The sequence below is a fragment of the Erinaceus europaeus genome, chromosome 6, assembly GCF_950295315.1.
Source record: "Erinaceus europaeus chromosome 6, mEriEur2.1, whole genome shotgun sequence".
NCBI classification, from domain to species: Eukaryota; Metazoa; Chordata; class Mammalia; order Eulipotyphla; family Erinaceidae; genus Erinaceus; species Erinaceus europaeus.
The window spans coordinates 51,309,795-51,334,351 of record NC_080167.1 but is presented as its reverse complement, the minus strand read 5'-3'; the positions used below and the strand labels follow the sequence as shown (position 1 = coordinate 51,334,351).

The window sequence follows — 24,557 nt, the reverse complement described above, 5'->3', positions numbered from 1 at the left end:
GTCTCCCCCCCCTCTCGTCTGCCCTCCCTCCCTTTCTACCTCCTCCTCCCCTCTCAATTTCTCTCTGTCCTATCAATTAAAAAAGAAAAGAAACAGGAAAAATGGCCACCAGGAGCAGTGGATTTGTCGTGCAGGCACCAAGCCCAAGCAATAACCCTGATGTCGATAAAATAATTAATCAATTAATTTAAAAAGAATGAAAACTGGAGCAGCACTGTGGATAATGGATAGATGACAAAAGAACATTCTAGAGGTAGAGAAACCAGGAAGAAGGGTGTCAAGCAGGCAAAAGATTGAGAGCACTGAGCCTACCAGAAAGAGAAATGAGAGTTTTATGAGGTGCCCTCACAGCAGGTTGGGGGTCCTCTAAGTTTCTGTCTTGGAAACCTTGGCTTGTTGCTAGATAGTTTGGCACCTTTGACAGAGACCAGGAGAGCCAGGACAAAGGCAGGCTTTCAGCTCTGGATGGCAAGTGCAAGGAAGTTCAGCATCCTCAAAAGTGCATTAGACATTTTAAAAATAGGAGAAGGGTCAAAAAACAAACAAATATGAAATCTGTGCCATACTACATAATTAAATGTAAGATTTTACTGTAGGGGGCCAGGCGGTAGCGCAGCGGGTTAAGCACACATGACATTAATCGCTCAAGGACCAGTGTAGGGATCCTGGTTCCCCACCTGCAGGAGAGTCACTTCACAAGCAGTGAAGCAGGTCTGCAGGTGTATATCTTTCTCCCCCACCCCCATCTTCCTCTCCTCTCTCAATTTCTCTCTGTCCTATCCAACAACAATGATGACAATAACAACAATAATAACGATAAACAACAAGGGCAACAAAAGGGAAAAAATGGGCTCCAAGAGCAGTGGATTCATAGTGCAGGCACTGAGCCCCAGCAATAACCCTGGAGGCAAAAAAAAAAAAAAAAACTTGCAAAATTTTATAATGCATGAAGTAGCCTTTTGTTTCTTAATCCTGTGACTGTTGTGTCATCCAAACAAATACAGATTTGCACATCCAGGTGAAAGCACATGCCCTAGGGCTCAGTGGGGGCTGCAGATCTTGGCAGCAGACTTTCTGGCCCATTAGTGATTATCACACTCCAACTCAGGGAAGCAGTGAGCTCCCACCAAAACCAGCTGCCGAGCCCTAGTGCTGCAAATACTAAATGATAGGGTGCATGGGAAAGCCTCTGCCGTGCCTGGCGAGACCGATGTGGTGATGTATCTGCAAGTGACAGAAACATCCACAGTTGCCTTAATCATGATGTACCAAATTTAGAAGACTTTGGGTCTAAAACTCAGCTTCAGTTAGAACCCTCTCCTCCATTTTAACTCCCAATTTTTGTTCTTTCCTCATTACCCCTCTCTGCACCTTAAACCCTTCCTCCTGACCATTAGGCATCAATATAATTTGAACAATCTTCTCTCTCTCTTGATATGAGGGCATCATGTGTGTGTATTTCCTTTGATTCCAGGCCGAGTTGTTCATTCTTTTTATTTCAGATAGAGGAGGAGGCGGAGAGACACCACAGCACCGCTCCACCATCTGAGGAGCTTCCCCTGGTGCCATCCATGGTGCTCCCATATAGTACCAGGGCTCAAACCTGGATCCTGAAGCATGGTAAGGCATGTATTCTAAAAAGTGAGCTTTCCCAGCTCAAATGATCCTCCTCTATAGAACTACACTGGTTTGTAATTATTTAATGAGCTCTCTTCTTATAACCAGCTTCTCAAGAACAGGGACTGTTTAATAATATTCATTGCCATCCTGTGCTCAATAATCTATTGTATTCTGGCTTTGTTTATTTATTTATTTATTTATTTATTTATTTATTGTCACCAGGGTTATCACTGGGACTTAGGGTCAACACTATGCATCCACCACTTGCAGAGGCCTTTTATTTCCCCCCTTTCTATTATATTTGATAGGACAGAGAGAAATTGAGAGAGGGAAGGGAGGGAGGGAAAAGAGGGAGAGAGTAAGATAGATACCTGCAGACCTACTTCACTGCTCATGAAGTTGACACCCTGCAGGTGAGATGCAAGGGCTCAAACCCAAGTCCTTGTGCATGGTGGCATGTGCACTCAACTAGGTGCGCTGTCACTCCACCCCACCCCCCAGCCTCACTCTTTGAAGTGATATTGTTAACTTCATTTAACACATGAGGAAACTGAGGCACTTAGTCCAGCTCACTGTCACACAGCTGGAATGGTGAAGCCAGTCCCCAGCCCTGCTCTGTTGTGAACCTGTCCTACCTACATGGTATCGAAAAGACCAACACTCAGAAACAGCTGCGGGGTACCTGTCACACCGAAGAACTGAAAGGCAGATTATGGCTCATTCTGTGTATCTGCCAGTTTCTAGGGGAAACTTGATGGTGTAGGGGCAAGCTCTGCAGTCAGACTGCCTGAACAAGCAGCTGAGCTGTGGGACCCAAGGAGCCTGGCAGCCCCACTGACCCTCCTCTCCTTTGGATTTCTGCTGCTGAAGTAAAATCACTCAAGAAGAGTGCTGAGCTCCGAGCTGGTGTGTTGGCACGCTGGAGAAGTGACACAAAGGAGGCTGGGTGAAGCACCTAGACTAGTATCTGCTGTATTGAAGCACTCAGTAAATACTGGCTCTTGAAAAAGAAGCTGAAAAGTGAAGCTTAGCAGTCCTAGTTAAGTACCATTTTAGAGACAATTATTAGTATTTATTAAATAAGCTTATGTGTGTGTATAAATGAACAAATACATGTGAACAGATAATGTCTTTAAAAAGAGTGTTCTCTTTGAGAACAGAATTATTTGGCCCATTTTAAGTCACATTATTATTTATTTAGGATAGAGACAGAGAGAAATTAAGGGAGATAGAGAGGGAAAGAGAACATGTGACACTGTTTCATCACTCATGAAGCTTTCCCCCTGCAGGTGGAGACCAAACTTTTGAACCTGAAAAGTACATGACAGCCCTGTGTACTGTAATGTGCACACTCAACCACTTATTTAATGTGCGAGCTCCTAAATCAGTAGATAAAATAAACTTCAAGCTTAGATTATAAAGAAGTAAAAGCAGAAACCCAAATATCAGATTTCAGTACAATATTTAGTTCTTCATGAATTCACAACCAAATGCTCTACTGGTATTTAGACAGCTGTCCATCATTTAGTCATTGTTTTTCCTACTTAATGATGTTCAGTTGTGTTTTTCAAGACAATATCCATTGCCAGGCTTATTTTAGTGTTGCTTTCTGTGTGATTTGTTTTTCTACTTTGGTAAAATAATAATAATTTTTAATAACTTTAATGATAGAAAATCCTGTTTTCTGTTTAAAGTAATTATATTTTCTTTGTGTTAAAAACTTTATTTGAGGGGCCAGGTGGTGGCACAGCTGGTTAAGTGCACACACTATAGTGCACAAAGACCCAGGTTCAAGCCCCTTGTCCCATCTGCAGGGGAAAGGCTTCATGAGTGGTGAAGCAAGGCTGCAGATATCTCTTTCCCTCTCTATCTTCCCCTCCCCTCTCAATTTCTGTCTGTCTCTATCCAATAATAAATTAATAAAAATATTTTTAAAAAACTTTATTTGATAGGACAGAGAGAAATTTAGATGGAAGGGAGAACACATTCTCTCTTCCTCTGTATCTCCCCCTTCCCTCTTGATTTCTCTCTGTCTCTATCAACAAAAGAAAGGAGGGGAAAGAAAAAAAAATTAAATGGCCATTGGGAGCAGCCCCAGCAATAGCTTTGATGGTAATAATAGAAAAAAAGGGAGTTGGGCGGTGGCGCAGCAGGTTAAACACACGTGGTGCAAAGTGCAAGGACCGGCATAAGGACCCCAGTTTGAGCCCCTGGCTCCCCACCTGCAGGGGAGTCGCTTCACAAGGTCTGCAGGTGTCTATCTTTCTCTCCCCCTCTGTCTTCCCCTCCTCTCTCCATTCCTCTCTTTCCTATCTAACAACAACGACATCAGTAACAACAACAAGAACTACAACAACAATAAAAAAAGGCAACAGAAAGGGAAAATAAATATTTTTTAAAACAATAGAAAAAAAAGTCCTACTTTTCACATAAATAGCATCTGAATTCAGGATGTGTTCTCTTGACATCATCTTAGGCCATTAATTAAAATAATCTATCAGGAATTAATAAAATCAGATAGCAAGAATTTTTTTATTATTTATCCACTGTCATGTTGACATTAAAGCAGTGTGTACTTGAGAATACAGGTTTTATTATAGACTGCTGGATTAATAACCTTGATCACTACCCATTAGCTGGATAATGTTTTTTATTAGTGATTTAATATTGATTTACAAAATTATAAGATAACAGGGATATAATTCCACACCTTTCCTGTTCTGTGTCCCCATTCCCTCCATTAGAAACTGCAGTAGTTATCCCAAGATATGGATTGACTATTATTTCTATAACTATATATCTATACATATATATATATATATATATATATATATATATATATATATATATATATCCCCATTTTTTTCTGTGGTCCTGCCTTCTCTTCCTTTCTAAGTCACACCTACTACTTCTGAGTGTCCTTCTTCCCCCCCCCCTTTGTTTTCTTTTCTCTCTCCAGGTCCTGATGGAATTGGAGTTCAAAGCCATCTGGTCATCTTCCCCTAATATTTGTCCCTCTGGGATTATGAACTAAATTCTTTATGGGTTGCAGAATGTGGAAGGTCTTGCTTCTGTAATTGCTTCTCCACTGGGCATAGTGGCATTGGCAGGTCGATCAATACCCACCCCCTTCTATCTTTGCCTAGTAAAGCTAGATAATCGTAAACAAATGTCCACCTCTACATATCCTAGCATCAGCCTAACCTAACCTCTCCAGTCCTTCCTTAGTTTTCATATCAGCAAACTGGAAATAAAGATAGTTATCATTTTGTGAGGAGGAAATTACATTTAAAATCCTATGTGATGGGCCTGGAACACAGCAAGTAGCAAATAAATAAATGTTAATTCATCTCTTCTCCAGAGTATACTAAAATGATTGATAGAGTCCTTGCCATTTAAGGGGCAAAGGAGAAAAACTGATTATACTGGTGTAAGGAGAAAGCTCTAGCAGGGATGTCAGAGTGGCTGGGAGCCTGGAAGAACAGACTGGCATAGGGGAATACCTTGGAGAAGCAATTTCAGTATAGGGACAGTGGAAGAAACGAAGTTAAAGTATTTAAAATCTTATATATAAAACATCTTGGGGACCAGGTGGTGGCACTCAGATAAGCAATCGCAAGTTACCAGGCACAAGGACCTGGGTTCAATCCCTGGTCCCCATCTATAGGGGGAAAGCTTCACTAGTTGTGAAGCAGTGTTGCTGGTGTCTTTATCTCCTTCTCTATCTCTTCATTCCCTCTCGATGTCTATCTGTCTCTATCAAACAAATTTTTTAAAAAAGCTTTTTTGACTTGGAGATGTTTAGGATAAATCAGTCTGTAACCCTCAGAGTCACTAATTTAAGCACCCAAGAAAGGAAAAAACTAACAGCATCCCTAAAAGACTTTGCAATGTCCCATTATGCAAGAGCATGAAGAAGTTTTCAAGGATACAAATTACATTGTCTTTTCTAAAATTAAAATATCAGTGCTAAAATTCTGTCCAGTAAAGCATTTAGAAAATATTGGCTCTCATAATTTTTGTCCCATTCAACAGTAACTATATGCTTGTGTATAGAGTGCCTGGATTTTTGATAGAACATTTGCCTGAGCATTTTTCATTGGGACTTGAATTCCTTCTTGTGCTCTGAGTCTTGATGTAGCTCATCCAGCATGGCGTCTCCACTCCACGGACACTGGGGCCTCCTCCCTGCCACTGACCAGCTGCTCCTGTTAGAGCTCCTTACAGCTGCACTTTCTGGAAGCAACAGCAGTAGTTCTGCTGTTCAGTTCAGTCTCATGGCCTCTGACCACCCAGATCAGTGATCATAGCATTTTATAAATGTGAGCATTGCATTTTATAAATGCTAAGTAATATTTTAAGGGGAAAACCCAGTTAAGGAAAGAAACCAGGGCCTCATGCATGCATAATACAGTTGAATGACCTGCCCAACTCAACCATCTTTTTGTTGGGGCGGGGGGAGGAATGGAAGATGGAGGCATCACAGCACCTCTTCTCCATACATGGGTCTGCCACAGTACCATTCATGGTATTCCCAGGTGGTGCTGGGGCACCTGGAATGGACATGAGTTACAGGAAACAATTTCAGTTTTTCTCAAACAGAAGCAGTCCCTTTTGATAGCAATATAAAATCAGTTATGAAGAGGTTTTTTTTTCCAATTTTCTTTTCATAAAGTAAAGCTTTTTTCCCAGAAACTACATTCAGTTTGCTGCTTTAAAAAAATACTGTATGAGAACAAAGGATCAATATGTAAGAGAATATTATAAACAGAAAAGCTAAATTCATAGTCATTAAACATCCTTACAGGCTGTTACATGTTTTCACTCCAAAGTTAGTTTTATTCAAGACAATCCTGCCTATTCCCATTTCGTCTAGAGCCAGTCTGAAACTTGATTAGCTAATCAGTCAAGTACACAAACCTTACATGATTTTTTTAATTTAATTTTTTAATTTAATTTTATTTGTTATCAGGGAACTTAGTGCCTGCACAACTCCACCAGTCCTGGTGGCCTTTTCTTTTTTTCTTTTCTTTCCTCTAAATAAAGGGTGAGAGACAGAGATAGAGAGGGAAAGAGACAGAAATGGGGAGACACCAGAGTATTACTCCTCCATTGTTTTGCCAGAGCACTGCTCAGTTCTGGCTTATGATAGTGCAGGGTATTGAACCTGAAACCTTGGAGCCTCAGGTATAAGAGTCTGTTTGTATAACCATTATGCTGTTCCCTGCCTCCCCCACAGGCATATTTCCATGTAACTCCAGGCTTGAACCTAGGTATTTGTGCATGATAATATGCAAGCAACCTGCTGCTCTCCCCACCCCAGTGTATAGTTCATTAATTTGAAAAAAAAATGTTTCAGTGTCCAATATGAATACTCATGTACTTCTTTTAAGTAGCACCCACATGTAGCGTTTTATGTCTTCCTGGAATCTGGTCTTGACAATACCATCTATAGAAAAACTGCCTCTATCAGAAGTGTGCCCTCTGTGGCTAATTGACACACCTCTTTCAAACCAGTTGATATATTTTTCTTTACATTATACAAAGGAAACTGCAGGGGGTCTGGGCGGTGGTGCACGTAGTTAAGTACACACAGTACAAGTGCAAGGACCTGCTCAAGGATCCCAGTTTGAGCCCCCGCCTCCCCACTTGCTGGGGGGTGCTTCACAAGCAGTGAAGCAGGTCTGCAGGTGTCTGTCTTTCTCTCTCCATCTCTATCTCCCCCTCCTCTCTCAATTTCTCTCTGTCTTGTCCAATAAAATGGAAAAAATGGCCTCCAGGAGCAGTGGATTTGTAATGCCAGTACTGAGCCCTAGCAATAGCCCTAGAGGCCAAAAAAAGAAAAGCAGGGAGAGACTTGGGGATAAATCTTTTAATTTACCTGGCATAGGTTCTTCTCCCCACCCCCAAAATGAATCTTGACACCCCTCCCCAACTACTTCTAAGCAAAGGGAGATAACAGTGGAAATACAGAGAAGCAAGAGAATGCATGTGCACAGGCCTGAGCACAGGAACATTCCCAAGAGACCCCGTGCCTTCAGAGCATTACTCCACCTAGTAAGGCAAACTCAACACTTGATATGTTACTGTACTAAGTAACTGAGGTACTGAAGAGAGACAAGGCATGTGAAAACTCCAAATTTATAGTGGGAACGAAGGGCCAAAGGTAGCTCACCCAGGAAACAGCACTCCTTAGCATACTGGAGGTCCTGGGTTTGAGCCCCAGCAACACATGGAAGCATCATGGATGACAGGAGGCAAGCTCCGTGGAAAGTGGAGTGCTACTGTAGTGCCTCTCAGTCTTTTCCCCTCTGATTGTCTAAAACAAAAAAAAAAAGGATGAAAAAGTTGGCCCAGAAGCAGCCCAGGCAAAGAAATAAAATAATATAAAAATATATGGTAGGGGAGATAGCATAAAAGTTATGCAAAGAGATTGCCATGCCTGAGGCTTCAAAGTTCTGGGTTCAATCTCCCTGTACCACCATAAGCCAGAGCTGAGCAATGCTCTGGTAAAAAAATAATAATAATAATAACAATAAGGGGGGCCGGGCAGTAGCACAGCAGGTTAAATGCACATGGTGCAAAGTGCAAAGACCAGCGTAAGGATCCCAGTTCGAGCCCCAGGCTCCTCACCTGCAGGGAGTCACTTCACAAGAGGTGAAGTAGGTCTGCAAGTGTCTGTCTTTCTCTCCCACTCTCTGTCTTCCCCTCCTCTCTCATTTTCTCTCTGTTCTATCCAACAACAGCAATAACAATAACATGGGCAACAAAAATGGGGAAAATGGCCTCCAGGAGCAGTGGATTCACAGTGCAAGCACCGAGCCCCAGCAATAACCCTGGAAGCAAAGTAAATAAAGAAAAATAAAGAAAAAATAACAATAACAAAAGTAATGTATATGCAGTATATATTGTGGGGATTCAGATGCTCACCTCTAAAAATGATGAATACTAGGGGCCAGGTGGTGGCACACCTGGTTGAGCACACGTATTACAATGTGCAAGGACCGGGGTTCGAGCCCCTGGTCCCCACCTGCAGGGGGAAAGCTTCACGAGTGGTGAAGCAGGGCTGCAGGCATCTATCTGTGTTTCTCCCTCTCTACCGCCCTCTTCTCTCTTGATTTCTGCCTGTCTCTGTCCAATAAATAAAGATAATTTAAAAAAAAAATGATGAATACTGTCAGTTCTGCCTGTTATCACTGATGTCATTTAAATCATACTACTTTCAGTGACCAGTAAAATCTTTTTAAGTTCATGTTCCTTATAGCTGTCTGTCTCCATTTCAGCATCAAATAGTGAGATGTCAAAGGGCATCTAGTTTGTTAAATTAACTCATTTGGAATAATGGTGGCTTCTATCATAGCCATTATTTGTAAGCAGAGGACTTTCATTTAAGCTTCAGTCAACAAATTAAAAATTCAACAGATGCATGTTTCTTTTTTAAATTTTTCCTGTCAGGGTTTTTTTTCCCTGGGTTTCCAAACCTGCACAGTTCCTTTCTCTTTTCTCCTTTCTACTATGGGACTTTTTTTTGTTTAAATAGAGGGTGAAAGACACAAAGTGGGGGTTGGGGGAGAAGAGAGAAAACCCACAACACTCCACCACTGTGTTGCTTCCCTGGTGCATGTACTCTCACACAGTGGCTGGGGGCTCACCCTGGGTCCTTGCACATGGTACAGCATGCACTCTACTAAGTGAGCTATATTCTGGCCCACTCAATGGGTGCAGTTAAAGAGTTCACCTGCTTTCAAGTATTATACATAGTTGTTCATCATCACATGGCAGTAATCCACTGTAATTATATTTCTTAAATGGTGGAATCAAAAAACTTACCTAGTGTGAATATAGTATTAGTCACCCCAGCCACTTTTTGATCTCAAAAAGTCAAGTTACTTTGCAGCTTTTCTCTTAAGGAATTGGCTAATTGTACTGTGTCCCTATAGGTAGAGCCTTGGCATTATTCCTTTACCAACTGCTAAAACATCTGCATGAGAAAAAGGACTGGAGGGGTAGAGATTACCCCTCTGCTCTGCTCTTGTTGCAGTAGCTGCCTCAACTAGCAAAATTCTCTATCCTGGGGCTGGAAAGAAAGCTTCAAAATAATAGTACTTGGGGGCAGGGCAGTAGCACAGGGGGCTAAGCACACATGGTGCAAAGCATAGGGACCAGCATAAGGATCTCAGTTCGAGCCCCTAGTTCCCTACCTGTAGGGGGGTCGCTTCACAAGCAGTGAAGTAGGTCTGCAGGTGTCTATCTTTCTCTCCCCCTCTGTCTTCCCATCTTCTCTCGATTTCTCTCTGTCTTATCCAACAACAATGACAGCAATAACAATAATAACAATGATAAACAACAAGGGCAACAAAATGGAAAAAATAATAATAACAATGATAAACATCAAGGGCAACAAAAGGGGGAAAAAAGCCTCCAGGAGCAGTGGATTCATAGTGCAGGCACTGAGCCCCAGCAATAACCCTAGAGGGAAAAAAAAAAAAACAGTACTTGTCTGTCAGGAAAAAGTGGAACAGGAAGTATTGATAGCTTCTGCACTAGAATCTAGAATCAGATCTCAGCAATCAAAATTCTGTAATGATCCCATAGGGAAGCTCTTGGGTCCACAGAAACCTCCAGATATTTTGTGTCAGGAGTCACATCAGAGGCCACAAACTGAAACTTCTGCTTTAGTTTGTTTTACCAAAGCACTCTGGTTTATGGTGGTATTGGGAATTGAACTTGGGACCTTTGGTGCTTCAGACGTGAGTTTTTATTTGTTCTTGTTGCTGCTGTGGCTAGTGTTTTCTGCCATCCAGGAATATAGCTGGTGTTTGGTGCCAGCACTACAAATCTGTTGCTCCCAGCGGCCATATTTTTCCATCCCCCCACCCTAATTTTTATTTAATTGGACAGAGAGAAATTGAGAGGGGATATGGAAATAGAGAAGGAGCCAAAAAGATACTTGCAGTTCTGCACACCACTAAAGCAGACCCCCTTGCAAGTGGGGAGTGGAGGCTCGAACCTGGGTCTTTGTTCTTCGTAATATGTGTACTTAACTGGGAACATCACTGCCTGGACCCCAGGGATGAGTCTTTTTGAATAACAATTATGCTATCTCCCCAGCCCAAGAATTCACATTCTAATGAGAATCACAAACTCCTCACTCCACTATAAACATAGTTCATAGAAAATACTCTGAGCACATAAAGAACAGAGTGGCTCCTGCCTGGTGGCTGCTTGGGGTCACTTTCTCAAAGCAGGATCCATCCGAGGCCTACAAGAGGAGTCTCAAGGTCAGATGACTGGCCTCTAAGTCCATTTTATGGTATCAGCTCCCTACAGACTTTGAACAAAATCAGCTGGTGTCCTTCCTTCTCTCTAATTCAGAACTTCAGTGCCACTTCAGACTGTGAAATATCTGCGAGTTGCTGCTTCAAGAAAGCAAGCTGAGATCCCTTGGTTCCTTGTTTCAGTGGTTTTCAGCTGATGAAGAACTGAGCAAGTTCTTGAGATTAGTTTGTTTAGAACACAAGTGCAGCCACTAGATCGGCAAAATCAAATTCTAGCTGTAATTAAAACCTTGTCTTAGTTTATTATGGTAAAACCCTCTAAATCCTAATCATTTTCTACACTGAATCCAACAAGTGTCCTGAAAGCCTATTGTTCAGGAGTTGGAGCACAGCTACACACACACACACACACACACACACACACACACACACACACACACGCCCCAGCCTCCCTTTCCCTAGAACCAGTAAGTAGCCTAACAGCTCTGTTTTCACAGTGGCATTTCCTCAACATTTCATAGGCCAGAAGCTGAGTGGAAATGTGAAGCAGAGTGGTCCAGGAGGTTGTGCAGTGGATAAAGCATTGGATTCTCAACCATGAGGTCCTGAGTCCGATCCTAGGCAGCACATGTACCAGAGTGATGTCTGGTTCTTTCACTCCTCCTCTCTTTCTCATGAATAAATAAATAAATTCTTTAAAAAAGGGAGGGTCGGGCGGTAGTGCAGTGGGTTAAGCGCACGTGGTGCTAAGCGCAAGGACTAGCATAAGGATCCCGGTTCAAGCCCCCAGCTCCCCACCTGCAGTGGAGTCGCTTCACAGGCGGTGAAGCAGGTCTGCAGGTGTCTATCTTTCTCTCCCCCTCTCTTCTTCCCCTCCTCTCTCCATTTCTCTCTGTCCTATCCAACAACAATGACATCAATAACAACAATAATAATAACCACAATAATGGTAAAACAACCAGGGTAACAAAAGGGAAAAGATGGCCTCCAGAAGCAGTGGACTCATGGTGCAGGCACCGAGACCTGGCAATAACCCTGTGGGAAAAAAAAAAAAAAAAAAAAGAAAGAAATGTGAAGCAGAGAAAAGGCTTAACTTTCTGGATGTTCCAGTGGAGAATTCCATCTAGGAATAACCCAAACACTCCACCCCCACCCCATCATCACCATCTGAATCAAACTGAAAGAATCCTTTTTCTTTGACTTGAGTAACTCAGTATTTTCAGAGGCAACAGAACAAACAAAAATAGCAATTCCAGGGCCCAGGTGGTGGTGCACCTAAGCACACATAGAAATAAGTGCTAGGATCCAGGTTCAAGCCCCTGGCTCCCCACCTTCAGGGGAAATGCTTCACAAGCAGTGAAGCAGGTCTGCAGGTATCTATTCTCTCTCCCTCCCCTCCTCTCTCAATTTCTGTCCTATGCAATAAAAAATGGGGGGAAATGGCTGCCAGAAGCAGTTGACTTGTAGTACTGGCACCAAGCCCCAGCAATAACCCTGAAGGGGGGAAAAAAAAAAGCAGTACCTATTCTCTGGAAGAAAAGCTAATCCCAAATCCTTACATTTCTAATATGATTTGGGAAGACTCAAGTAGAACCAGGTTTAGCAGCAATAACTATTAAGTGTGCCTTTTCTCCTTTTACCCTAATGAAAATTTACCACCTGCATTTTTTTCTTCACAGTGAAGTCATTGTGCTGATGTTTCCACATCATATTATGAATTCAGGAAAAAGCCAACTTGGGGTCCAAGTGATGGCGCATCTGGTTGAGTACACATGTTAGTTACAATGTGTAAGGACCTGGGTTCAAGCTCCCAGTCCCTACCTGTGGGGGGAAAGCTTCACAAGTGGTGAAGCAGTGCTGCAGGTGTCTCTCTGTCTCTCTCCCTCTTTATCTCCCCCTTCCTCTCAATTTCTGGCTGTCTCTATCCAGCAAATAAATAAAGATTGAAAAAAAGAAAAGAAATAGATAGCATGTATCTCAGGCCTTAAAAGCTGGAGGTTCAATCCCCAGCACCACAGCATTCCAGAAGTAGTTACTACATTAAGACTTAAGAATTTAGATCATGGGGTCAGGCGGTGGTGCAGTGGGTTAAGCGCACGTGGCGCAAAGATCCAGGTTCAAGCCCCCGGCTCCCCACCTGCAGGGGAGTCACTTCACAGGCGGTGAAGCAGGTCTGCAGGTGTCTATCTTTCTCTCCCCCTCTCTGTCTTCCCCTCCTCTTTCCATTTCTCTCTGTCCTATCCAACAACAAACAACATCAACAGTGGCAATAATAATAACCACAACGAGGCTACAACAACAAGGGCAACAAAAAGGGGGAAAAAATGGCCTTCAGGAGCAGTGGATTCATGCTGCAGGCACCGAGCCCAGCAATAACCCTGGAGGGGAAGAAAAAAAAAAAGAATTTAGATCATGTGATCCGGGAAGTGGCACAGTGGATAAAGTATTGGGCTCTCAAGCATGAGGTCCAGAGTTCGATCCCTGGCAGCACATGTACCAGAGTGATGCTGGTTCTTTCTCTCTCTCCTATCTTTTTCATCAATCAATAAATAAAATCTTTTTAAAAATTAAAAAAAAAGAATTTAGATCATGACTGATGAACTTTATAAACCAAAAAAAAAAAAAAAATCCATTGAGAGCCATCTCTGAGGCCCATTCAGGCCTCAGAGATGCAAAGTTTGAGTGGCAGGCACGAGGGAGGGCCACAGACTGAGTAGTTCTGATGCAGTGTTATGGCCAAAGTGTGTGTTCAGTAAACAGCAGTGATAAGGCTACGCAGCTGCTTCCTAGAAAAGGAAGGAGTTAGGACAGGCTGAGAAAAAGAAAGGGAGGTTGAGCTGGGTAGGAAGGTGACCAGTGAGTTGTAAACATCCTTGGTCAGCAGAGAATGGATCATGAGAGTCGGAGCTTCTAGTCCAAGTAGAAAGATACTTGAGAGGCATTCTGATCCAGAAGCCTAGTCAGGAGCTCACTGAAAAAAAGCAATGTTCCCAGTCCCTTGGTTTCCCAATGGAGCTCTGAGAGAAGAAGGGAGAATAGCACACAGGACTCACATGTGAGAGGTCCCAGGTTCGATCCCCAGCACCACCATACACCAGAGCTGAGCAGTGCTCTTGTCAAAACAACAATAAATTGCTTGGGTGCCTGCTCCTCATTTTCACTTCTTTTATATATTAGACATGAATTTTTATTGGATAAAAGAAAAATACAATTGAACGCTACTGACATGGTGAATAGAAAAAGTGTGGGATATAGGGGATGGCCTATATTTGTGTCCTTAGACATAAAATTTATGACTGATGTGGGGGAAAGAGATCTGTGAACTGTGATGCACTGAGAACATTAAAATTATTTTAAGTCATGTTTATTATGATCTCGTTGGTCCTGAGTTTCTTTATTTTAAAAAATGAGGGAGTTTCACCTCCAAGTCTCAAGTCCTCTGAAACTCTAGAAAGATATGATTTTGTGATTATCTGGTTATCTCTTGACTCATTCTGCAGACTCTAATGTTTTCTTAGTGTGCTCCTTTTCCTTGCTTTTGATGGGAATTAGGGTATCCAGTCTTGTGAATTATAATGAGTAATTTGTTTCATAAATTGCAAATACTTGCCATGTATAGTTTTTGCAGGACATGGACATTTCAATAGCTGGTGACATCTTTTTAATTGTTCTACATGTGTCCAAATTCAAATGCTTCAAATCTTCAAATCTTGCTTTTAATGGAATATTTGTGTTCTTTTGGTAGCCAGAAGTGCAACTTGCTGAAGGCTTTGATGTGTTTATGCCTAAGTCCCAGCTGGATTCTATATTGTCAAACTACACTCGCTCAGGAAGCCTTCTGTTCCGAAAACTGGTGTGTGCATTTTTTGATGACAAGACTTTGGCTAACTCCTTACCCAATGGGAAGAGGAAAAGAGGACTCAATGACAACCGGAAAGGCCTAGACCAGAATATTGTGGGCGCCATAAAAGGTTGGTCTGCATCCTTTCATTCTATGCCCATAGAATTGTTAAACTTTGCCTTTTCTCCATAAAGATGCAGCAGAAACTGCAGTCACCTCACTAGAGACTAAGTTAATTTGCTGTTGGCAGGTTAGCCACTGGCATGGCTTTGGGGTATAAGTTCTATAACTCACCACTAGAATTTGGTATTTTCAAGGGGATATTCATTTATTTTCATTTGTTTGTTTAAAGACTAGAATGTCTAAAGCCAGAATGAGTAGTTTCTTTTATCTTTTAATATAAATTAATAATTATCTTTTAATTGATGTATATATTCTATTTTATTTTTAAAGATTGTTATTTATTTATTAATGAGAAAGATAGGATGAGAGAAAGAACCAGACACTACTCTAATACATGTGCTACCAGGGATTGAACTCAGGACCTCATGCTTGACAGTCCAATGCTTTATTCACTGTGCCACATCCTGGACCACAGATATTAATTTGTGGTTATTTAAGAGTCTGTTTGATCTGTTACACAAGTTAAAAAAAAATTATTGACTTCTTAAATGAAGATATTTTTCCATTCAGTAATTTCTAGGAATTTCAACATAATGATTTTTTTTCCTTTTTTTTTTTTTCTTTCTTTTTTTTTTAATCAGAATATGGCTCAGCTCTGTCTTATTGTGGTGTGAGGAGACTGAGCTGAGCTTGGGACTTTGGAGCCTCAGACATGATCTCTGCATAACCATTATGTACCCCCCCACACACAGTGTGATTTCAACTGAAATTTTCAGTTGTGAATAAGCATTAAAAAAGCAATGATGCTTTCTTTTAAAATAAAGTGAGAACAATTCTCTGAATTTCAGAAGTTGCTTTACCTGATCATTGCTTCCTAAGACACTTTAAATGTAAGTGAGCCAACTGTGCAAACCCTGTGCACCCCAAATATTCCAGCCTCCTATATTCCCTCTGGTTTTGTGACATGGAGTCACACAGTCACATGCAAAGAGCATGGGTTTCTCCCATCAAGTGCCTGGGGCCCTGGGTCTGACTGCATTGCATTTCAGTAGCCCTGCAAGTACCTATATGAACGGATCTTATGCCCAGTTCCACATCCTGAAATTATTTCTTAATCTTCAAATGTCTTTGTTTAGGACTCCCGCAGGATAATTTCAGATCATAGAAGCATTTAAATATTACTTTCTTGAAAGAATGTAAACAGATCCTTGAATATAAACACAGCTAGCCTGAACATGAAATTGGGGGATCAGACCCTGTTGAGCAGGAGGCTCTTTCTGTTCACCATCTCACATTCTGTGTTGTTTGGCTCGTGAGCTAAACTGGATACAGAGAGCCTTCCATCCTCACTCCTGCTTCCTGTTGTCTTGCAGAGTGAATAGATGGATTTAATAGTGTCTAAAGTACACCTAGAACCAATTATTTTTCAAAATAATACAGTTTTTAAATGGATTTAACAAGTACCAGACACCCTGTGTTCATGGCCAGAAGGACCATGGCCTTCATGAACAGAAAATATCTCATTCTCCAGTAGAAGTTTTTCACATAAAGTGCTAAATAAATAAGAAAAGGTACATGGCTATCACAGTCTGTGCCACTTCTGAAAAGAATGGTTGAGCCTGAAGTGACAATGAAAACAAGATTACAGAATTTGAAAAATCACCCTGATGTAACTAGGACTTGCTGAAGTAAAGAAGGGTCTCATTCAGTTCCCATCTGGCTGGGGCTTTCCAGACACTTGAGGGCCAAGGATGATGATGCTTTTTATACTGAAGCTCACAGTACACTGAAATGTAGCCAGGAATTGCTTTTATTTTCTTTCTTTTTTTTTAAAGTCAGTATATTAAAATTATGAAAGCATTTGGAAATCAGGGAACCATAAATGACCATATTCCATTTTAATGGGAGAAGTGTTACCCTAATAATATACGATAATGAAATATATCATTACAAGTGGATGATAAGGGTTGATTATAACATTTTCAATCTAGACTGGATTTCATGTAATAGTTTGAAAAAGTATATTGCAAACATAAGTAGATAACATGCCTCAATTTTCCTCATGACCTTAGTCTCCAGCTATAAATAAAAATGGCAAGAATGCTTCTGCACCTAATGCATAATAAAGCAGATTACTAAAATAAAAAATTTACATTTTCCATACTCTTCTTTTACTATTGAATTAAATATGTCATGAAAATTCTATTAGAACAACAGAATAACTTTAAAATAGACAGAAATCCTCCCATGACCCACCAGTAACCTAAGTTAACAAATATATTCACTTGTTTCTTTGCCATATTTATTCAGACATGTATTTCAATGTTAAATTCTTTACTTATGGCAAAAATAATACTATACTTGTAAAAAAATAATAAATATAGAGAAATGTTTAAAACCTCCATAATCCCACTTTTCAGAGATTACCTGGGAAACCTTATGTTGGGTTGTTATCAAAGTCCTGATGTGTTTTTTCTGTGTTTTTCTATGCAAAAAAATGCATAATGCCTTCCCAACAACCTCGTAGCTTTATTCAAGTAATAATGTAGTGTTAGACTTATCGTCCTTATAGGAGCATTCCATTTATACTGGTCAACCAATATTTTCATTTTATTTATTATCAGTTCTTTGAAGCACTATGAGGACAAGCTTTATATTTTTGTTACTTACTGCTGCACTTCACCTACTAGTAGGGTTTTCACAATGCATGTTAGGCAAGTGAATAAAAATGAATTTTTATTTTTCATCCTGACTTTGGCCTTAATTTACTGGCATAATGGTTCTAGTACTAAATACCCATTCTCATACCATCTTACAACTAATTTGGAATGATGGACACCAAAACATTATGTCTACCAGTAAAATGCTGATGAAATAGAAAAAGTAGAAACCTAAATTGAATATAAATTTGAATGTTAACTCTTTAATTCCCTAGTATTTGTTTCCTATATATATATATATATATTACTTTCATTAGCTAAAAGTTTATTATCCTTACGTTATAATACAAAACTATTAATCAAAAGTCTTAAAGAATAAAAGCATCCATCTTTTTTAAAGATTTTTAAAAATTTTTTTCAAAGCATTTATTTATTTATTTCCTTTTGTTGCCCTTGTTGTTTTTATTGTTGTAGTTATTATTGTTATTGATGTCATTGTTGTTGGATAGGACAGAGGGAAATGAAGAGAGAAGGGGAAGACAGGGAGGGGGAGAGAAAGATAGACACCTGCAGACCTGCTTCACCGCCTATGAAGCAACTTCCCTGCAGGTGGGGAGCCAGGGGCGCACACCGGGATCCTTCCGCTGGTCCTTGTACTTTGTGCCACATGTGTTAACCCACTGCGCCACCGCCTGACTCCCAGCATCCAGCTTTTCTTACCACTGGTAGATAAAAAGAAATGTATGCAGGGCTGGGCGGTTGTGCACCCAGTTAGAAGGTTTGAGCCCCAGCTCCCCACCTGCAATGAAGCCAGTTTACTGGTGTCTCTGTTTCTCCTTGCCTTTCCCCTCTCAATTATTTTTTTTTTTATTTTTATTTTTTTTTATTTTTCAGCAGAGCTCTGGTTTATGGTGGTGCTAGGGATTAAACCTGGGACATTTGGTGCCTCCAGCATAAAAGTCTTTTTGCATAATCCCCTCTCAATTGCTATCTGTCTTAAACAGAGAGAAAAGAAATAAAATGGCCACTGAGAACAGTGGATTTGTAGTGCAAGCACTATAGCGATAACCCTAGTGAGTGAGGGAAAGGGCGAGAGCAAGAGAAAGATTTATTACCCTTACCCAAGTCTTTGGAATCTGAGTTTTCTGGGAATGTGATAAAATGGTTTATCTCTACATCATAGTATTATAATTGCTGCCAGGCATATACTTTGAAAAGGTATTGCAAATATTAAATATTCCATCTTTTTCACTCTGCCCTTTATGGAGTGGTGTACCAATACAGTCTTAACCTGAAAAAGTTCTACCATCTAGGGAAATATGAAGACTGGTCAGGTTCTTAAAACTTTAGAAGCGAAAATAACATCAGGGACTGGTGTTTGTTTCAAACAAAGTGATTGGCTTGTTTAGGACAACAACAGGGAAATGAGTAGATTAAAATCTGTGAAATGCTTAGTAACAGAAACAGAAATGGAATTTAAAAAAAAAATGAGTTGATTGTGGGATTATCAAGAAAGCTCTTTGTAGTGATAATTAATATTCCCTATGACAGTATCTTGAAAACATGTAAGCCTCTTTGTAGAGTTTGTATTTTATTCTCATATTCTCATCTGGTTTGTGGTGGCTAACACTTATTGTCAGTTCATTTACAAGCATGACCCAAGGTACTGATGATAAAAGGGTCTTTAATTAGAAACATCACCTGAGCGCTGTGAGCTTAACTCTGGGGAGAAGCAATTTATTATGATCTTATCATGTGAAACCTGTGGTTTCATTGCGAGGCTGGTTACTATTTGGGATTTGGTTAGGAATGGATTCTATAGCAGAACACAGAGACCACTTCCCAGTTGTACTCTCTTGTCTCTTCAGGCTGTGCTTGCCAAAGCCATCTGCACTTGGTATGATACACCAGTTGAGCATAGTTTGATTTAGTGAGAGCTAAATATTGGTCGAATTATCAGCTCCCTGAATGCTTTTCAGGAAGAAAAAAAAAAGTGTAGTAGTCAAACATAACTTGGGCCATAACATCTAATTTAGCCTAACAGTGATTAGTTAAGAAAGTTGAACTACAGGGGCTGGGTGGTAGCGCAGCGGGTTAAGTGTACATGGCTCAAAGCACAAGGACCAGCATAAGGATCTGGGTTCGAGCCCCAGGCTCCCCACCTACAGTGGGGTCACTTCACAAACGGTGAAGCAGGTCTGCAGGTGTCTATCTTCTCTCTGTCTTCCCCCTCCTCTCTTGATTTCTCTCTGTCCTATCCAACAACAATGACAACAATTACAATAATAGCAACAATGATAAACAATAAGGACAACAAAAGGGGAAAAAATGGCCTCCAAGAGCAGTGGATTCATAGTGCAGGCACTGAGCCCCAGCAATAACCCTGGAGGCAAAAAAAAAAAAAGTTGAATTACTCTAAGGCTACCCTTCAATTCTTAAGCTTTCATACATTCAAAAGAGAATGTACCTACTTGTCAAGTGAAAGAACAGGTAAAGTGCTCTTTGTTTACTCTTCAACACATAGCTGCTATTCTCCTGGGGGGAGGTCGGCACTGATAGCAAGATAGCTGGTAGTGATACATCCTCTGGAGGACACACCTTGCTTAGTAGACCTCCAAAAGTTGAATTATGCTTCTGATATAATTAGAAGGCCTGCCTAAGGAAGAATCACCCTTCCTTCTCTGTGCTGTGCTGGCCTAACCACCAGTGCCTCCCATTTTATTCCAGCAGCTCTGGATCTGAATTTGCCATTTAGATTATCTTTACTTCCCACTTTTTTATATTTATTTTATTTATTTATTCCCTTTTTTGTTCCCTTGTTGCTTTATTGTTGTATAGGACAGAGAGAAATGGAGAGAAGAGGGGGAGACAGAGAGAGGGAGAGATAGACACCTGCAGACCTGCTTCACCGCTTGTGAAGCGACTCCCCTACAGATGGGGAGCAGGGGACTTGAACCGGGATCCTTACGCCGGTCCTTGTGCTTTGCACCACCTGCGCTTAACTGTTGCGCTACCACCCAACTCCCCACCTTTCTCATTTTTTTTTTTGTAATTTTATTTATTTTTCCTTTTGTTGCCTTTGTTGTCTTTTTGTTGTTGTAGTTATTATTGTTGTTGTTACTGATGTTGTCGTTGTTAGATAGGACAGAGAGAAATGGAGAGAGAAGGGGAAGACAGAGAGGGGGAGAGAAAGACACCTGCAGACCTGCTTCACCGCCTATAAAGGGACTCCCATGTAGGTGGGGAGCCAGGGGCTTGAACCAGCATCCTTAAACCCGTCCTTGCGCTTTGCGCCATGTGCGTTTAACCCGCTGCGCTACCACCCGACTCCCCACCTTTCTCATTTTTATGGAGACCTGGGGACAGGTGTGGCATGCTGAATCTTTGCCAGAGTATGTATATGTGTTTGTTTATTCAGCTCCTCCCCTCATGGTCCTCATGTTCCATTGTGCCAGTTATTGGTTACAGGTTATAACAATAACTGGGGGCTATGGTTCAGAATTCACATTTCTGGGTGGCCTTGGGACTCTAACCCTGGAACATGCTGCAGATGGCTAACACAGATACTGCCAGAGCACTTCCAGAGGAGCAATGCCATCCTTGCTCATAAGTCATGCCCTACATTGGCTATACACAACAGCCCCTCTGTGAAACTCAGTCTCCCCACCTCTACTCCCTGGGAGCACCCCGTTTTTCTGAAGGCTACAAGACTCTTCTCCCAAAGCAAAGAAGACGAGTAAACATGACAGTGGCTCTTATTTCAATCTCTGGAGTAAAAGTGATTTTTTTTTATGTCACCCAGGGGTGCTGGTGTCAGACACACTGACAATGCTGCCCCAGGATGTGACTGAATAACTAACTGCCTGTTTTATAAGGTGGATGGAACACATTTCCAGACTTTACTGTGACCCAAACATATGATCACTAGACAAATGCACTAAACATATGACTTTCCTGTTATAGTCTTGAAAAAAATATTGTCTCCCTGATTATACAGCTGAATGTTGAGTGATTTATTTTTATGAGAGAGACCAGAGCACTGCTTAACTCTGGTATATGGTGGTTCTGGAGACTGAACCTGGGGTCTCTGGGGCCTCAGATATTCAGTTGCTATGCTTTAAATGCCAGCATATTTGAAGCCCTCATTCAGCCAGCTTCATCACCAAGCAGTGTGGCACTGAAGATAGTCATTGCTGCCTTCCTGATACTGAATAAGTCATGAGAATACTAAAACATCCACTGTCTTTTCACTGACCTCAGAAACTTAGAAGTCATCATTAGGCATGTTTGGGGACACTGGTGCTTACGGCCCACCCACTGTGAGTCAGGAACTGGCTACACAGGATGAGTAAGGCTCAGCCCCCTGTCCTGAAGGAACATGAAATCCAGTGTAACACTGAGCCATAATAGAGCCATACCTCAAGACAGGATAAATGAAATGTAAAGTGGCAATTACTGAGTAGGGTGGAAGCCCCCAAGATGTTAATCCCTGTAAGAGAAGACTTCACAAGTAAGTGACATCTGAACGCGACCTTTAAGGATGAGAAGTATATTCAAGGCAAACAGGATGGAAACTGTTAATAACAGAATAAGCTTAACAAAGCTTAAATGAAATCAAACACAGGGCAAAAACCTTCCAGGACAATTTGAAGTCACATCAACCTGTTTACCTTAAAGTGTTTCAATTCCTGAATATAAATGCCAATGACATGGAATCAAATACTGTTCACATTCAGGGAGTATCAACCAGAGGTGTATCTTGACTTACTCCATACAGCTGCCAGGACCCACTCCAGACCTAAAGAACCATAACTTTCAATGTGGGGCCATAGAAGGTCTGAAGTCAGCCCCTGCTTTGTTAGTGTTCTTCCATAAACAAAAACAAACAAGAAGAAATCTTCTCTTCTTCAAAATCACAGATCCACCATCTGCCTGCTATATAGGAGAATATATGAAAGTGTGGAGAAACTCATCAAGAAAACTATAGCTGGGAGTCGGGCAGTAGCACAGCGGTTTAAGCACATGTGGTGCGAAGCACAAGGACCAGTGTAAGGGTCCCGGTTCGAGCCCCTGGCTCCCCATCTGCAGGGGAGTCGCTTCACAGGTAGTGAAGCAAGTCTGCAGGTGTCTTGTCTTTCTCTCCATCTGTCTTCCCCAACTCTCTCCATTTCTTTCTGTCCTATCTAAAAAAAAAAAAAAGAAGAAGAAGAAGAAGACTATAGCTTTTGTTGATCTATGATCACATAATGAACCAGATCAAGCCATGAATTTGACTAGTAAGGACTCAGCTCTAACTCCCAGTTTCTGAATTCTCACAAAGCCTGCTACAAGTTCCACCAGTTGGTTGATTAAATAAGTAAATAAATAATTAAATTTAAAAAGCTATTTCTGAGCACAAAGCAGCTACAACTTGACAGCACACTGCACAGTACTACAGGTCTCCTTCTCATGTTCACAGTATCCATTTTATATCAACTACTACAGTTTTCTGGCAGATATGAGTAGAATGTCTCAAGATGGGACATAGTGGCACCAAATTGATTTAGCCTTGGCCCTGACAATGGAAGACAGTATTTCCTGCTTAGCCAGCTCCTTTTTCTTTCAATCCCTCAACATCTGAGCCTGTCTTCTAGTCTCTTCCTCATTGTAGAGGAGCAGAATTGTGAAATAAGACTGAAATTGGTCACGTTGCATTCCTTGTAGTTATTCTACTAGACCCTGTAGCTGATGCCAGTAATGTAGCAATTGCTTGAATTCAGCTCCATGAGTAGTTTACTGTGCAAGGTGTGCAGCAAAGAGAGGTTCCAGGACTGATCTTTATATGTCTGTCCTGAAGTACCAGATAGCCATGCCATGTCCGGTCACAGTCATAGTACTAGGTGATGAGTCCACAGATAGATTTACATGCCAACTTCCTTTAAAACCCCTTAAGAATCATAGATTCTTAGAGCTGGGCACTGGTGCACTCAGGAGAACATCCACATTTCCATGCGCAAGGTTCAGTCACGCCCCTAATCCACACCAGCACCGAGCAGCTTCATGGATGATGGAGCAGTGCTGTAGGTGTTCCCCTGTCTCTCTCTACTCTCTGTCTCTAAGGGAAGATGAAGAAAAAGAGGAAGGAAAATAATTCGTAGCTATTCATTTAAAATTAAACTGAAACACTATCATTAGTTTGGGCTGTTGATAGTTCTATCAGCTTTGCATAGGAGAATCATGCTGTTTCTCTTCCTTCAAAGCACCCTTCCCTCTGACATTTCCCCAACCCCAGTCTTCTAGATTCTTCTTAGAATTGGCTCTTGGTCAGATTTTGACCCTTCCCCTATGGCCAGCACCTGGTACTTCTCAGAAATTGATCCCCCCCATCAACCCTGTCCTCATGATCATGGAGTATATCCAACATCAGCTATTTTGAATACATCCCTCCCCTGACCTCTACATCACCATTTGGAATCAACTTAATGGAGAGAGATCCTCATTAGAAATGTGGACAGAGCAAGTCGGGCAGTAGCACAGTGGGTTAAGTGCAAGTGGTACAAAGCGCAAGGACCGGTGTGAGGATCCTGGTTCGAGCCCCCAGCTCCCCACCTGCAGGGGAGTCGCTTCACAAGTGGTGAAGCAGGTCTGCAGGTGTCTATCTTTCTCTCACCCTCTCTGACTTCCCCTCTTCTCTCCATTTCTCTCTGTTCCTATGCAACAACGACGACAACAATAATAACTACAACAATAAAACAACAAGGGCAACAAAAGGAAATACATAAAAATAATTTTTAAAAGTTGAAAAAAAAAAAAAGAAATGTGGACAGAGTTCAAGGATCCTGGTTCAAGCCCCTGGCTTCTCACCTACAGGGGGTGGGGGGGCTTCACGTCACAAGCAGTGAAGCAGGTCAGGTCTGCAGGTGTCTATCTTTCTCTCCCCGTCTTCCCCTCCTCTCTCAGTTTCTCTCTGTCTTACCCAATGGGAAAAAAAGAAATCACCACCAGGAGCAGTGGATTCGTAGTGCAGGCACTGAGCCCCAGTAATAACCCTGGAGG

The 24,557-nt window shown here is 41.4% G+C and overlaps 1 protein-coding gene across 10 annotated transcripts in view; it reads left to right on the top strand.

Annotated features, from left to right (window-relative positions):
- BEND7 (BEN domain containing 7) overlaps window positions 1-24,557 on the top strand; it is a 115,288-nt gene that overhangs the window by 47,292 nt on the left and 43,439 nt on the right. For all 10 annotated transcript variants that reach the window (XM_060192187.1, XM_060192186.1, XM_060192184.1 and 7 more), the window contains one exon: window positions 14,644-14,869. In XM_060192187.1, coding sequence (XP_060048170.1) covers window positions 14,644-14,869 — 226 coding nt within the window. The remainder of the gene's footprint in view (window positions 1-14,643; window positions 14,870-24,557) is intronic.